This window comes from Silurus aristotelis (assembly GCF_946808225.1).
Source record: "Silurus aristotelis genome assembly, chromosome: 17".
Taxonomy (NCBI): Eukaryota; Metazoa; Chordata; class Actinopteri; order Siluriformes; family Siluridae; genus Silurus; species Silurus aristotelis.
In genome coordinates, this window is record NC_139590.1 from 5,394,347 (window position 1) to 5,411,742 (window position 17,396).

Genomic DNA, 17,396 nt, shown 5'->3' on the forward strand with positions numbered 1-17,396 from the left:
AAAAAAAGTTCTGGAAGCCTGGAACTTTATGTTGCTTTATTTCTGTGTGAAGCTATTGCCTATTTATTAAATGAATAACGTTGTTTGGTTAAGTACTGAAAAAATCGTTTTCATGACCAATTTAGAGTATGCACAGTTTATATATTGGAAAGTTATCCTGTTTTAGGTAGTGAGGAAAGAAAAAACACAATCTATTAGCTCGACTAAGGCCGTGAGGCACTATTGTGTTTCACATTCCCTTTAGCAATCTTACATTTTAGATTTGTACTCATTTTTATTTCAAGCAACTCACAATTGAGACTGTATATTCTTATAGGCAGCTTGGCCACTTCCATGTAAAGTACCTCAATGTCTAAACCACTAAACCACATCTACTCCATCATATAAAATCCTGTCATCATGTTCTGTTTGGTTCAGGGGGCTCTGTTTGCATGTAGCATTGATGACATTCTACATATTGGTCGAATGTCCATGGTGACATGCCTAAACCATGTCTTTACTCTTCAGTGGTTGAGGTAACATTAAAAATAATAGCTGTATGCTTGTGCTTGGTGTATGTCAAGCGTTTTGATGCGTTTTGTGTTAGTTCAGGTTATGTTTTGATTTACATGCCTAGCATATTGTTTGCTTTGCATACGCATTAACATTGGGGAAATAAGAGAAAACTACTAAATCTGAAAGAGCTGGCTAGCCAGAAATCCTGAAATGATCAGGTATTTGCAAATTTCCTATAGTAAAATGATTATTAGCCCATGAAGATTAAAGAACGCTATATGAACAGAAGTTTTAGACACCTGACTTTTCCAACCATATGTGTTTCTTTCCCAAACTGTTCACACAATTTTGAAGGCACACAATTTTTAAGGATGTCTTTGGATGCAGTAGCATTACATTTTCCATTGAAGGTGAATGGAAGGTGGCTTATACTTTGCACATGTACTTTGCAGCACAGTGAAATTCTTTCTATGCATATCCCAGCGATGTTAGGAAGCTGGGGGCAAAACACAGGGTCAGCAATTCTACAGCATACCTGGAAGGCAGCTTAGCGATACCAGGGCCTGAACCCCAACCTTCCCATCAGTATTCCAGAGCCTTAACCATTGAGCTACCACTTTCCAAGGAGCTAGTTACATGAACTAGAGAACCAAACCTGCACAAAGCCAACTCAATTAAGATATGCATTATATGGGTTGGAGTAGAAGATACTGACAGACCTTCTATAGAGCTTCGACTTTCAGTTGACTTTAGTAGTTACAGTAAAATACATAGCTGTATGCTTGGGCTTAATGTGTTCATGTTGATTCTTCTAACAGTCTCTTGGACTAAGTTTGTTTGTTAGACTGTGTTTAAAATCAGTGCAAGTTTTTCAAACTTGCCTCATTGTGCATAAGTAACTTCAGGTGTTGTGTCAAAAGCATCCATCAGTGCTGGCTTTCACCAGGATGTAGCAACATTTTCAAAAGTTAATACTCCCTTTAGCACTATGCAATTTAGGACTGGGCAATTAATACACGTAACCCTCAGTTTAATTAGACTAATGAACAGATGCTTAAATCGGGGCTAAAATATGAAAACCAACAAGTGGACCATCTGCTCAGCTATCTTAAGATGTACACCTCCAATCCTCAGACAGAATAATCCTTTTCCTAGTGGTATTTGACAGTTAAGAGCTGAAAGTTTATCATGTAGTTTTTTTTTTGTTTTACATAACCAAATTAATTCTACTTTCGTATTAATTGCACAAATGCCCATAGGCATGTGGTTGGTAGCTAGACTACCACATGATTAGCATAGGGACTTTTTCTTTGTTCCAAAGAAACATGAACGAATACACTTATGTATTAAATGCTGAAAGATCAGCGTGATCGCATATCAATCTGTGAAGTCCATTTCGGTTGTGCAAAAACATATTAATGATGCTTAGCAGGACAAAATATAAGTTTTATCCCAAACCTCTAAGATTTCGAAAACATTTTTGTTATAAGCAGACATAATTTGTAGGTATTAATTTATTTGTTTTGGGTTTAATTGAACAGAAGAACCACAAGCTCATTCTACTGTATTTGGATTTATTCTTTTCTATTCTTTTCCTTTCTTTTTTTTGTTTTTGATGTCTTGAGAGAGGATATGTGTGTACATGTTCCAAACCCAGTAAGTCTTCGGCAAGTGCTACAAAATACATCCTTCTGAATGCTGTGAATCAAGTGGTAAATTTATTTTTCTACTTGAAGGCCTTTTTAATGCTAACATCTACACTTACTACATTAAAGGAAACCGACTAATGGAAAAGGTGGTAAATTATCATGGATTGCAGCATTCCTGTGGATATTATATCAGGATTTTCAGTTTGCCTCCAGCTACTGGCAAGCTTTTCAGTCATTTTATTCCATCCCTATTAGCCTCTCTCCTGATTACTACCCCAAACCAAATACATAAGCCACAGCTAACAAAGACATAGCTGCTATATGTTACTCAGGCAGCTCTGAGACCTGGATATTTACCCAACCAATTAAAAAGCTCTTTGAAGAGCATTTCTTTCGGGGTCCAATCCAGCCTCAAAGCGTAATCCATTTTAAGTCAGCAGACCTTAACCATGACTTTCGTCTGGAGCCTCCGGATGACCTGGGGCTGCATGGAGGCGGTCAGACGGGTCAAAGGTATAATCTTGGTGCCATGCTTGAGATCGATATATTCATGCTGAGATTCTTGCCAAAGTCAAAGTTTGAGGTTTGGCTCGTTTAATGTTTGCGTAATACAATATTTCCACTTCAAACTTTCCTGGTGGATCGAGATTTTCCAGGACTCATTCGTGATACCTCTTATTTTGTGCAGTTATCAACCAGCAATGCTTTTGAGAGCTACGTTTCAGGTGGATGCATTCAGTAAACTATGAATTATGCTTTTCCGAACGTGCTTAATACATCAAAATTACTTTTTATGTCCCTAAGATAGTTGTGTCTTACAAGCAGGCTAATATAATGTGTTCTGTCTTGACGTCCAAAGCAATTCAAGTTTACCTAAATTTATTTTAATTTTAAGTTTACCTTTAGGTTTTCCTAAGGTAACTCTCAGTTTTAATTGTATTATTTGCAAATACGTTCTATGTCCTTCCTTCGTAGCAAGTCAGGCCAGGCACAGAATACTGACAGTGACATTCCAACTGTCATCACAGAACAAGGCTAGAAATTGAAGGGTGGCAATGAGCTCTGTGAAAACAAGCCCTTTAGCAAGGCCATTAACCCTCTATTGCCTGCAAGTAGAACTGGTTGTGCATGTGTCCTCCTGTATTCTAGATACCAATAGAAACTGTTTATATACATGTCCATGTCCTCTTTTCATTTATTAACATTAAAATTTAAATATCAATAAAATTACTGTGAGGTTTCAATGCAGCGTGTGTAATATTTCTTCTTATCCTGGTATTGTAAATGATTCAAAGCATTGTTAAAAATTAATTGATTCAGCTTTGACACAGGTAAGACATGAATAGACCAACCCTGGGGTCGTAAAATGGCCTAGAAAAGTGAAATTTAGAAAATACAAGATAAGCTTAAATATTAAATATCCATATTTTTCGGACTATAAGCCGCTACTTTTTCCCCACGCTTTGAACCCCGCGGCTTAAACAACGAAGCGGCTAATTTATGGATTTTTCCCGGTTTCACAAACTTCTAGCCAAAAAACTGAGCAACATAACATTAGACCAACGGAAAAACGCACCTCACCTGTGTTCTGATCTGCACGGCATCGGGAGAAAAAACTTTCACCGGTGGTGATTTTTAAATGCACGATGATGACAATAGAAAAACTCCCGAGAGAAATTGTTGTGAAAGGAAGGAGGAAGACAGTGAACAATGACTTTCTTGGTCGGCTACTGTTTAGATACAAGCCGTTGTAAAGCGTTGAGTCTGGGTGAAGGGAGAGCTCGCTAACTCCAGTTACAACAGAAATCATATAAGCACAGACAGGTTTCCAAAACTCGTGCTTTTTTATTTTTCTTGGCAACAGCGTTACGGGTTAGTCAAAGAAACTTAGAAATGAGCATCAGAAAATAATAAGGACATATTCCTCGGTCTTGCACACATGCAGTAATACCGGAAATGCGGCAGCAGGCTATTCCCAAAATGCCGCTCTGCTCTTAAAGGAGCCACAACATATTTCACCTGTTACACAGTGTAACAGATACTGTCTTTCATTTAAGCCTGTGTAAAGTTAATTAGTTTCAGTGTAGACAGCGGCTACAGCGGTAGATTAGCGGCTTATAGACAGGTGCGGCTTATTTATGTTTAAAATAAAAATATTTGTCAAATTCAGTGGGTGCGGCTTATATATGGGTGCGCTTTATAGTCTGGAAATTACGGCAGTCATTATTGTGTACTCGTCAAAAATGTGGAAACACCTCATCTTTGATCGTTTTTTGAGAGAAATACATGTCTCTTTTGTTTATGTACATTTTCTTCCTGCCTTTTCCATACTGTTTATCCCGAAGTTTAATAGGATTCAGGTGTCTAAGCAGGTTGTTCCACAATAGACAACTGTTTGCTTCCTAAATAATGCTTACAGGGCTTTTATGTTTCAGGTCATTGGCTTGTTGGATGGTAAAGTAGAGTAGGTTCCAATTAGCTGCAGTACAGAAGGAATAGTGTGGTGTTGACGTATAGAATGGTAGCCATGTTGGTTCCTTTCACCTTGAATAAGTTTTCAACTTTCTCTGCTCAAAAAACAACCCCAAACCATTAAGCTTTCACCTCCATATATCTCCTGTTCACCATCTTACATAAGTTCTTGTTAGAGACAAAAATGTCCATTTTAGACTTATTTATGAACAAGCTTTCTTTCTAGTCTTGTACTGTTTCATTCATGTGTATTTTTGATTTTTGATAAGTTTGTTGCATAGAAACAAAAAAAAAAACCATGCATGTGTCTAAAAGTCTAACACTGTTGACAGGCACTGTTTATACAGAATATATCTTTTCCTATTAATGAAAAGACTAAAAAGACAACATTCTTTGATCAAAGTGTACCAATACCTGTAATGAACAAAATAAATTATTATTATGGTATATGGTTGCATCTAGAAGCTTTAAAGAGGGCCTTTACCCCTCTATGTTTATTAGTGTGGGTGTGCTTTTGAATGCCGGTATGCTCCATACAGCAGATTAAATATTGCTTGGTGTTTCTGTCCTCCTGCTATGACAGTGACTCATCAAGATCATTTCTGTGTGGATGATCTAAATACAGAATGTCATAAAAAGGATAAAAACTGTCAGGAACATTGACAGATGTGCTTTGACCACGTAAAGGGAATGTATGCATGTGGAAATGTCTTTGAAGGTGGGTTCCCATGCTCTGTTCCATGTTGTGTCTTTCATTTTATCCTATCCTATTTTATCTTCAATAATGATAAACCATAATTTAACAAATAAAGCAACAAAAAGTAACAATGGTAAGCCTTTAAACTTAGCAAAAAGGATTCAAACAAAAGCACAAAAATATTGCTTAAGAGATATTGATACAAGCAGAGAGACATAGTACAGGTAAAGACAGTCAGGTAACAAATCACAGACAGGGCAAATGGTTAAACACTGAGATTGCTATTGATGCATTTTTATCACTCGTTAGTTATACAATTGATATAATCTACCATGTTTTCTGTCTCTGTTCATGCCATTTTTCCATTTATTTGTTGACTGTTAGAAACTATAGCTTTCATCACAGTAATAGACTCCAGGTGGTTACAATTAAAGTGTTGACCAAGTCAATAAATGACAATATAATTGTGAATGTGGCACATGGATCACTCCTCTGTATTTTTATTTATTATTATTATTTTTTTTTTTAATTGTACACCAGGAAACATAAGCTATGACTCCATGACTTTGAAGTGTTCTCTTCATCTCTGAGAAGATATTTTTGAAAACATTTTTTTTAGCTGTATGTATATGTGTTTCTGTGGTTGTGTTTAGAGCAAGAATATATATATATATATATATATATATATATATATATATATATATATATATATATATATATATATATATATATATATATAATATGTAATGTAAGTTAAAAATGTGATATATATATATATATATATATATATATATATATATATATATATATATATATATATATATATATATATATACAGTATATATATTAGGGCTGTCAATCGATTGAAATATTGAATCGCAATTAATCACATGATTGTCATGAGAACCTGTGATTATTCACATTTAATCTGTTCAAAATGTACCTTTAGTTAATGCTTTTCTATTTTTAAATACTCTAATCAACATGGGCATGGACAAATATGGATTATTTATGCAAATATATGCTAATAAGTAAAACTATACTCAAAGATAGAACCTGAAATATATACTGTATATCTGTAAAAAAGCATTGAGGGTTAATAAAACCTAGTGGAGTGAAACTGAGTGAGGGGGAAAGAGGAACAGACTACATGAATGATTGAGTGAAAGAGAGAGAGAGAGAGAAGAGAGAGAGAGAGAGAGAGAGAGAGAGAGAGAGAGAGAGAGAGAGAGAGAGAGAGAGAGAGAGAGAGAGAGATTCGGTAGAACTCAGACAGACAGAAGTGCTTGATGTGTGAACACAGACAAGAGCAGGAGAAGGAGAAGAAGTGAGAACACGTTGCCAAAGAGAGAGAGAGAGCGAGCAACACAGAGCAGCAGCAGTAGCAGATCATTGAAACCCCGGAGCGAAGATGTGAACACACACACACACACACACACACACACACACACACACACACACACACACACACACACACACACACACACACCAGGACTAACCCACACTTGTATTGTTTCGAAAGAGCAGAGCGAGCTTGGAAGCAGGCAAGGACTTCCATTTGATTGACTTGACAAGGAGGTGGAGCTTAAAGGCAAGTTAATGAATTAGCTTTGATTTAATGAAATACAGACGCGTGATTATCCAGTGGAACACGATCCGGACTGAAGACTGCTGCTGCTGACAAAAGAAATCAAGAGAGCAAAGAAAGACAAGAGAGAGCGTGTCGGAAGAGATTTCACATCAGCAGCGGTCAGCTCTCCGCAGGCAGTGTGTGTATGTATGTGTGTGTGTGTTGGTGTGTGTACGCGGGTGCTTGCGTGAAGTGCAGCTTCCCGTCTCACACCAGGCATCTGTCCTCACTCGCTGACAAGAGAGGGTAGAGGAAAGAAAGGGAGATAGTGGAGAAAAGAGTGCTGAAGGAGCAACGGAAAGAGAGACACAGATGGCACAGATTGAAGTGAGAAAACAAACGCACGATCGGCGGGATGAAGCCGGACAGAGCGACTCTAAATGAGGATCGGCGAGCGGCAAAAGCAGGAGCGCGGGTTGAGCTTCGGGGGATTCAGGAGTAAACGGACATAGAGTACGATCACGATCACAGACAAGACGGATGCACAAAACAGTCTGGACACTCGTTCTTCTGCATCTCATTCTTCTTCTGCTCAGTGAACTGGCACTAAGCCGCCCTGCACTTGTCTTCTGTTCATCCCCATCTCTTTTTTCATTTTTCTCATTCCTTCAATCAAACTTTCGGTATTTGGGTCTGTGTGTGTTTATGATGTGTGTGTGCATGTTGGTGCGTTAAGGTCAAGAGGCTGCAGGCTGTGCTTCAGCAGTTAAGAACAGACACTGTTCCTCAGGACATGTGAAATCAATGGACTGAATGAAAGAGACAAGACCAGAGACGGAAACAGGGACAGAGAAAGGGATAGGGTAAAGGTGGTTCACCATATCAGCTGAAATCTGTGCGTTTTATGTAAGTGTACTAGAACTTTTACTTTTCTATCATGTGTGGTTTTAGGTGGTATATCAACTGCCATGTGTGCACTTTTTTGTATCCGGGGTAGTGTAACGTTAGCTGATGTTACAATAAACATGAGTCAAATGGTTTAATTTGCTAGGAGGTCCTATATTAGACCAGGGCACTGTGGTAGCTGGAGTAGTATGGCTTTCGGATTTTTTTGCTGGTGTTCTGAAAGAAGAAGAGACGGGTCATGCCAGGAGGTTTCTAAGGAATAGAGAAAGCAATTGAACCAGCTGACTTCTCTCATTGATGTGTTGTATTTGTTGTTCATATAGTATCACTTTTAAGGAAAGTTGCTCCGAATCGCAGCGTCACCCATAACAATGTCGAATTGAAGCACCAGTAATTGTTATAGCAATTGTATTAGTTTGGGCATCACGTGTGGGTTTGTTATCCTTTGGGCATTCTTTTGCTGCCTGCTGCCCCATGATTGCTCCTGGCACGGTACATTGGCTAGGAAATGAAGCCGTGCCCTGTGCCGCTCTAGCAACACTGTGGACATTCATGGCTCTGGAATTCCCGCGCCCTCGCCGGTCCTCGTCCTCGGTGCCCAGTCAAGTGCCCAAACGCCGCCGCTCGCCCCTGGCACTTCGTACACGATTGCACGGCTTGCGCCATGCCTGTTCCCCGGCCTCGTCTCCGATTCGTCGGGCACTGTGGACACTGGCCCTGTGCACTTCTCTGGGCTTACTGCTGTCCTGGTCCTCAAACCGGGTGCTGCACTGGTTGGCTTTGCCCACGGCCACCAGAGTGCACACGCAATGGGCACGCCAACTTGACTTTCCCACCGTCACTATCTGCAACAACAACCCAGTGCGACTCCCACATCTTACCAAGAGTGACCTTTACTTTGCCGGCCACTGGCTGGGCCTGCTGCATGCTAATGGGACAGTGCGCTCGCTAGTGCTAGAGCTTCTGCGTGATGAGCGTCTCGCTTGGTTTCGCAAGCTCTCTGACTTCCGACTCTTTCTCCCTCCGCGCCGTTTCCCGGGGACCAGCCTTGAGTTTCTTGACCGCCTCGGGCACCAGCTGGATGACATGCTGCTCGCCTGCAAATATCGAGGAGAACCATGCGGGGCTCACAACTTCTCCACTGTGAGTTTCCCATTTTTGTCTATATTTGCTTCATGTTCTTTTTTTTAGGTTTGATGTATTTGATTATACTAAGTAATAATTGTATTGCGACAAGTTCCGAAATTTTGCTGCATTATTATAACCCATGCTGTTGAAGAACAGGTGCTTCTGTCCTGCTGTTACCAAATGAAAAAATATGCTATCTTGTCTTGACCTCTTATTAAATGTGTATAAAGAAATTATGTCAAGAAATATCATTGCTCTGAGGAAAATAGCAGAGCGCTTCAGCGCTTACACACTTGGTAGCGCAAGTACCTCCGGCTTTCTCAGGGTCTCTCTTCACACCACTCTTCCATTGGTCCCCACTGACCAGTAATTAGGGTTAGTGTTAATAAGCAGTTGTGGCTTCGTGTTCAAGGTTCTGCACCACTGACCAAATTACCACAGAGACAAGTTCGGACACTTGAGCGAAACCTGTAATCCTCTGCTGAGCTACTGTATTAGTGAACTGCGTTTTAACCTTGCCGCTAATCCGCTATGGATAAACGCGTAAGACAAAATGTAGAATATAAACTTCATTGTGAATTCTGTTTGGTTCTGATCTGTGTTTGGCTTTTCCTTTTCATTTCTGTCCACCTGTTAGAGTGAAGCAGAAATGTTTTCTCTGTGAAACTGTGACATTGATCTGTAGGAGTGAGTTTTTATGTTTATGCTGTTCCACTACACGGTCCTTACATCGCAATTAGCCATTTTCAAACTTCACCTAATTAAGACATAATTCGCAGTGTGTATGTGTGTGTTTGCTTGTGTGTGGTTCTTTTTTGGCACTGAAAAGGGTTGCATCAGCTCATTTTATTCTCTTTACTTATTAAACAAAATCTATTGGCACTTAGTGCTGGTTTCTTTCATAAGCTGTTAAACACTTCCTGAGCTGAGAGTTGCGAAAGTAAAGGCCACTCATCCATTAACCGTTGTGTTGCTGAGTCTCCGTGTCCTCAGCAGTACTCATATTCAGTACGTTACTTTAAAAGTGCACATAGGTGGAGGGTCGCTTTTCAGTGAAGATCATATTTGTGGAAAACAAACTATAAAAACCATATAAGATAACAGCCAGTGATGCTAATTATTGGCATTCAACCAATACTCATTTGTGTACAAGCTTCACACACACATACACACAAGATCCCACTCAGACTAAAAGATCTCATTTGGCAGACACCCTTTTCCAGAATGACTTAGAATAATGTTATTTATACATCTGAGCAGCGACTTTTTTACTCCTACATTAGTACAAGAGACCAACACACATTTCGATCCAACGTCTCTGCGCTTCCATGAGCTACGCAAACCTGACACCCAATCCGCTGAGCAATGACAAGATGCACAAGTGGAACAAATGGAAATGTTTTTTTACATTGTGTTCAGAAATCCAGACTTGATTCTAAATGATATATCGGTTTTCACATAAGCAAAGTTACATGTATTCAGAGCTGAATAATTCAGGCTACTAACTGAAACTATGCAGATTACCCAGACATGTATCACACCTCCAAGGTTGCCAGATCTTTCTTAAGTCAAAGCACTTTTTATATACTGGTTATACACAAGCAAACATTTTAAAAAAGGAAGGGGGAAAGATATATAAAAAAATAAATAAATTACACAATACCCCACCCCCATTACATTTTCGACAAATGCAATATGATGCAACATTAAAAAATATATATATTAAGGGTACAAAAATTAAACAGACAATATGATTTAGGAACAAGAGAGTGGCAATGTGTCTTTAATGTGTTTTGCTACGTATAATATATTGCTGCAGCAATAGCCCTTAACGATCACATTCATCAGGGCAAATTTGGCGGAAATTACCAGTATAGTTTCATCCATTAAAAATTGTCAGGTCATAAAAAAGCACTTGATCCAGTACTTTTTAAAGTCATGCATATATATATATATATAATTTAAAATCTGCAGCGGGACCAAATGTTCAGGAACGTTGGGAATAGCATTTTAAACTATCGTAATTTCCGGACTATTAAGCGCACCCACTGAATTTGCCTACACTAAAACTAGTGAACTTTACACAGGCTTTAACGAAAGACAGTGTCTGTTACACGGCTTGTATCTAAACAATAGCCTACCAAGAAAGTCATTGTTCACTGTCTTCCTTATTTCTCTTGGGAGTTTTTCTTTCGGCATCGTCATGTGTTTAAAAATCACCATTGGTGAAGCTTTTCTCCCGATGCCGTGCAGCTTAGAACACAGGTGAAGTGCGTTTTTTCATGCCCGAATTATTCTCATTTCCTGTAGACAGTCCGAGTGAGCAGCAGGTCAAACGTCAGAGGAACATCATCCATATTTATGATGTGGTGCGGCCCGATTCAGTGGGAGCGCATCTGATTTAATATAAAGAGTTTCATTGGTTCATCTGAACCCGTTCAGTAATTTCATTGGTCTAATGTTATGGGGCTCAGTTTTTTGGCTTGAAGTTTGTGAAACCGGGAAAAACCCAGTAAAAATCCATAAATTAGCCACTTCGTTGTTTAAGCCACGGGGTTCAAAACGTGGGAAAAAAAGTAGCGGCTTATAGTCCGGAAAATACAGTATGTTTGGAAATTTTATACCATTTTTAGTAAGTAAAGAGAAATCTGCCACAGCTGCAGTTCTGACTCTTGAAAATATCAGGAAGTTGTATTTGATCTATATCATAGGTTCTGTATCTATTTCTGAACCCTTCAAAAAAATCTTGATTATTAAAATACATCTCAGTCTCCTGTTCACACACAATTTTCACTTCTCTCGGACTGAATCACGTCCGTGAATTCTATTTAAATTGTGACACAATTATTCTCTTAACACAATGTAGTAATCTATTAATAACACCTCGTAGTGGTTCCATTGGCACAGGTTCTCTTTGAGCTTATGCTTTTTTCTTCTTGAAGCACATGGCCACATGATAAAACCTTGTCGGAGAAATTTAAAGGGGAAAAACTGAGGGAATAAATCACCATCCAGCTCTTTGTTGCTGACTGGACTTCTTTAAATTGAACTTTGCAATGTTGGTCTGGACTTCGGTGAGACTGCAGTTATAAATCTGAATAGTTTCTTCACCATGGTGATGCTGTTTGCTTGCCGTGTCGATCCGTAATATGAGCATAAACAGATTTGTATTTGCTTTAATAAAGACTTGGTTTAGTGATAATCCTGGAGCCTAAAGTTCTCAATCAGGACCCCTATGTGTACCAATTCTGTGGGAAGTGTTATTCAAAATGTCTTCCAACAACGTAGCTAGCACTGTAGCTAGTTCTGCAATTTAGTATTTTATTCCTCCCCTACGACAGTTTGTGTAACCTGTTGTTACAATAATTTCCCTCACGGGATAAATAAAGTATATCCAAGTCTAAGTCTAGTAGTTGCCTCTGTCTCTTTGAAGGAAAATTGCTGAAGTGTGTAAAAAAAAACACATCAGCCATGGGCAGGAATATACCTTTAGATTCACTGGTGTGCAGGGACTGGCTGAACCATTCAGTCTCTTGAGAAAAGGGAGGTCTTTTACCCCACACCGGGGGAGTGCAAGCCATAAATCCCAGCTACTCCTCTTCCAATGCTATCAGATCAGTAGATTATAGTGGAAGTAGGATTGATGTAGCAGTGCAGCTGTGGCATCAGTATATCGAACAGCAAGCTTCAGTGAGTGCATTTGATTTTTATGGTGCGAATTCGGAAAAGCCAATAGATTCCAGATTGATCCGAATAAAATAAGTAGTAGTGATTAAAATATTGGACTTCTGATAAGAAGGTTGTGAGTTAAGTTGTGTGTTCAAATCCCTCCAGTGGTGTAAAGGATGTGAGTAAATGTGCTTTCGTTATTGTGCTTAATTTTTTTTGGCTACTTTCTAGTTTTATTGAGTATCAAAGATTTTATTGTCTAGTCAACTACATTTATTATTCAATACTTTTTACTCGACGATATTTTAATTAACAGTAACAGGTGCATCAAATCATAGTCAGCTCTGAATATTTGGTTTTACTTTATAAAAAAAAGATTCATTTAAATTTAATTTCTCCATTGAATGCTGATTGTTCTTCTACTTTGTGACATGATTGTCAGGCTGCAGACGCGGAAGCCGATATAGTCCGATCATTGTCCTTTTATTTCAACAACCGTACAACACAAAAACACTCATAAGCCGTTGAAAATAACAAACAAAGACATCCGCTCGATACGCGTTGTCCGCTATGAGTTCGAATGTCCTAAGCATAATCCATAAAGCCTTCGGCAATGAGTAATCCAAGTCGGAAGTGGAATTCGCATATACAGCCGGCGGTCGAGCAGCCACGCGATTGTCCAGCTTGACAATATAACGACCGACAGCCTGTGACTCAAGAACGTGAGTTTATGTAGTCTGATCTTTCATGAGCCACAGCTGTCGGTAATCTTGGGAAGCAGCGTGACTGCTATCGAGGGGGGCGTGGCAGGGTGGATCTCTGACAGCTACAGACGGGGGCGTGGCAGGGTGAATCCCTGACAGCTACAGAGGGGGGCGTGGCAGGGTGAATCCCTGACAATGATACTCTCGTTTTATTTGTCAATTGAAAAAACCTTTTTGAAAGATTGCTTTACTACTTTGTCTTTTTATTTTTGACCGTTGTTTTGTTCTGGCATGTTGATGAGGCTGCTGGGTTGATGGTTAATGCAGCGTTGAGGTGTACAAATTGATTCTTATTCACGGAAATATAACCTCACCATTCAACTGTTTTTTACTACACGTGTCTCGGTGTTGAGGACCAGTGCATCTTGGTGCTTGCGTTCAATATGAGTCAAATACTTAAGCACTGCTTAAATCTGTTACTCGAATACTTTTACTCAACTCATATTGGAAGTGGTGCCTTTTAACGTGTAATTATTTTGCAGTAAGGTATGCATACTTTTCCTCAAGTCTGATTTTTCAGGTACGCTTTATACCTCTAAATCCCACCACTACCAAGCTGGCCTTGAGCAAGGTCCTTTACCCTCGAACTGAGTGAGATAATAGTAATTTGCTCTGGATAATTATAACTGCTAAAAATTTATTCTACTGTCTTAATGTGGAATATTTCTGTTAGTTGTTTAGTAGGAAATGTGAAAAATTAGTTGTGCTTGGTTGTTTATCAATGTGTATATCCAGCGGCAAACTAGCCCATATTCATCCTGATACAAGTTCTCAGTTTTCTTTTATTAATAGGTAATAATCAAATGTTTTAGTCTAATAGATAGATAGATAGATAGATAGATAGATAGATAGATAGATAGATAGATAGATAGATAGATAGATAGATAGATAGATAGATAGATAGATAGATAGATAGATAGATAGCACACCATAATGTACTTTCTAATGAGTCCATATCAAGGTGATAACCTTTTTCATCGATTATTAAATAAATAATAAGTCCTACTCACCGTTTCACAGCAATATTGTCGCCTTCTGTTAAATCGGGCCTCGATATGATTTCTGACACCATTCTGCTGTGCCGTCACTGACAATTGCTTCTGTCACAGCTAAATTGCATGTGAGTTGCACAGTGTGAGAGGTTAAAGGATGTCAGATAAATTTGTTCCAATGAGCTGTTAGAGGTCGTGACAATTTTGTCATGTCCAATTAGCACGTTATTTTCCCTCTGAACTCATGTGCGAGAATTTGGGGTGATGGCAATCTATCTATCTATCTGTCTGTCTGTCTGTCTGTCTGTCTGTCTGTCTGTCTGTCTGTCTGTCTGTCTGTCTGTCTGTCTGTCCGTCCGTCCGTCCGTCCGTCCGTCCTTCTGTCTGTGCAATTTTCTTCACTTCTCTAACACACTCTCCATTACTTTGCACTGTTGACCCCAGGTACCTGAACTCCTCCACCTTCTCCACCTCTTCTCCCTGCAACCGCATTACTCCACTGCCTTCCCTCTCATTCACACACATGTACTCTGTCCTACTCCTACTGACTTTCATTCCCCTTTTATCCAGCGTGTACCTCTACCTCTCCAGGCTCTTCTCAACCTGTTTCCTTCTCTTACCACAAATCCCAATATCATCCCCAAACCTCATAGTCCATGGAGACTTCTGTCTGACCTCGTCCATCAACCTGTCCATCACCACTGCAAACAGGAAAGGGCTCATAGCCGATTTTTGATGCAGTCCAACCTCCACCTTGAACCAGTCTGTCATTCCTATTGTACACTTCACTGCTGTCACACTGTCCTTATACATGTCCTGCACCACCCTCACATACTTCCTCCTACAATACCACAACTCCTCTCTCGGCACCCCGTCATACTCTTTTTTTCAAATCCACAAACACACAATGCAACTCCTTCTGACCTTCTCTATACTTCTCAATCAACATTCTCAAGGAAATATTGCGACCGTAGTGCTCTTCCTCGGCATGAAACCATACTGTTGCTCACAGATGGTCACCTCTTCTTTCAGTCTGGCTTCCACTACTCTTTCTTATAACTTCATGGTGTGACTGATCAACTTTTTTCCCCTGTAGTTACTGCAGGTCTGCACATCCCCCTATTCTTAAAGATCACTACCAGCACACTCCTTCTCCATTCCTCAGGCATCCTCTCACCCTCCAGAATCTTGTTGAACAATCTGGTTAAAAATGCCACTGCCAATTTTTATTTCTCCTCCATCTCACAACCCACCTGAAGAGCATAGGCACTGATGACATTTATCATCACACCTTCAACTTCCAGCTTTACGTTCATCACTCTATCAGAAACTCTCATCACCTCCACTACACTCTTACTGTACTCTTTCTTCAGAATCATCCCTACACCATTTCTCTTTCCATACTCTACCTTTAGGATGAATGTGAACACTGACTGAAACCCAGTCTTCCTCACCTCACCTACATCAGCGCCTGATTACTGACTTACTGATTACTCCAAAATCTAGTGCCACATCTTCCAAGAAGAAAGGAGCTTATTACACCATCAAATGGGGGATTAATCATATGCCATAACGTCTTTTCTCGATTTTGATAGAATTCCTTGCCTTATAACATCATATAAATGAGAAAGTTCACACTGAAAGCTGCTTCAGTAACAGGGGAGCTAAAACCCAGCATGAGATTAGTGTACAAAAATCAATGCTCATTTTATATATAAAATACATTGTCTCTGATTTATTTATTTACCCAGTTAGGCTTCACTCCACTTAGGCTCTTATGATCCTGTTTATGGCTTCGAAATTTCCATAGCATCTAAAAGCTAGAACTCGTCTCCTACAGAAGGACAAGATCATCTTGTACAAGACAAAATGTCCAATTTCAATTCACATTTCGATCAAACCTGGTTAAGGATTCTAAATGAATAAAGTGACAGTTAAGAATAGCAATGCATTCTGTGCAGGGACGTCTGTCTAGACCTTTTTTCTGTGAGAAATAAATAAATAAATATATTAAAAGAAAAAAAAGTGTTTCTCTTCATCGACTACAGTGAAAAAGCCAAGATAATAAAACACGCTCAGTTTCTGCACAATATCATGAAGCCACTGGGCCTTATGTCATAAATTATTAACAATCCCATGTTTATTATGGGAATTGGAGTTTAATTTGTTTTATATAATTAATAGCACATTCATAAAATCATGTTTTTCATGTTGCAGTTTGACAAATCAAATAAACTCGTGTAAATTTGTATTTTTTGTATTTTGTATAATACATACTAATAAATTGCATCCTATATTAAAGTATAATTATGCATAAGAACATCTGGTCTATTTATAAAAAAGAAAAAGAAACACTGCAATCGAACAGTTTGTGTTTGTTCAGCAGATTTCAATCATTTCACATTCGATTAATGCAGCTAGAATTAAATCTGCTTGGGAGATCAGATTACATTATAGAATGCATAGCAAGCTAACCACATCACTGAGCTGATGGAATACTGGATATAGACAAAAGATTGTGAACATCTGACCATTTTGAACATCTCATTCCGCATTTGGTCCCCGTTTGCTATTATTATAACCTGCACTCTTTAAGGACATTTGTGTAGTAATTTATTCAGCCACAAGGGTGTTACTAAAGTCACATACTGATATAGGTGAGGTCAGGAGGCCTGGGTTGCAGTCAGCGTTCATGAAAGGTGTTCAATGGATTAGAGCTCTATACCTGGAGATCTTCAATTCAATTAATTTGTATTTGTATAGCGCTTTTAACAATGAACATTGTCTCAAGATGTTCTTTATATGTGTAAGTTTGTCCATGTTGCGCCAGCCGGGGGCGACTGTGGTGAAGGAAAAACCCCTAAATGGCATAAGGAAGAAACCTTGAGAGGAACCAGTCTCCTCTCAGGATTGCACTAAATGTCCGTTTATTACAGCTAATCGATGTTGAGGGGTGCATTGATGGTGATCAGATGCAAACTGTAGTCCTGAGTCAGTGTAGCAGACTGCTTATATTAAGTTGAGTCCAAATCCATCCTCAAAGTTCCTGTGTTA

At 39.1% G+C, this 17,396-nt stretch overlaps 1 protein-coding gene across 1 annotated transcript in view; it reads left to right on the top strand.

Moving 5' to 3' along the window:
• Positions 1-6,583: 6,583 nt before the first annotated feature.
• Positions 6,584-17,396, top strand: part of asic2 (acid-sensing (proton-gated) ion channel 2) — a 178,079-nt gene continuing 167,266 nt past the window's right edge. The window contains exon 1 of the mRNA XM_083567280.1: positions 6,584-8,932. Coding sequence (XP_083423406.1) covers positions 8,264-8,932 — 669 coding nt within the window. The 5' untranslated portion in view covers positions 6,584-8,263. The remainder of the gene's footprint in view (positions 8,933-17,396) is intronic.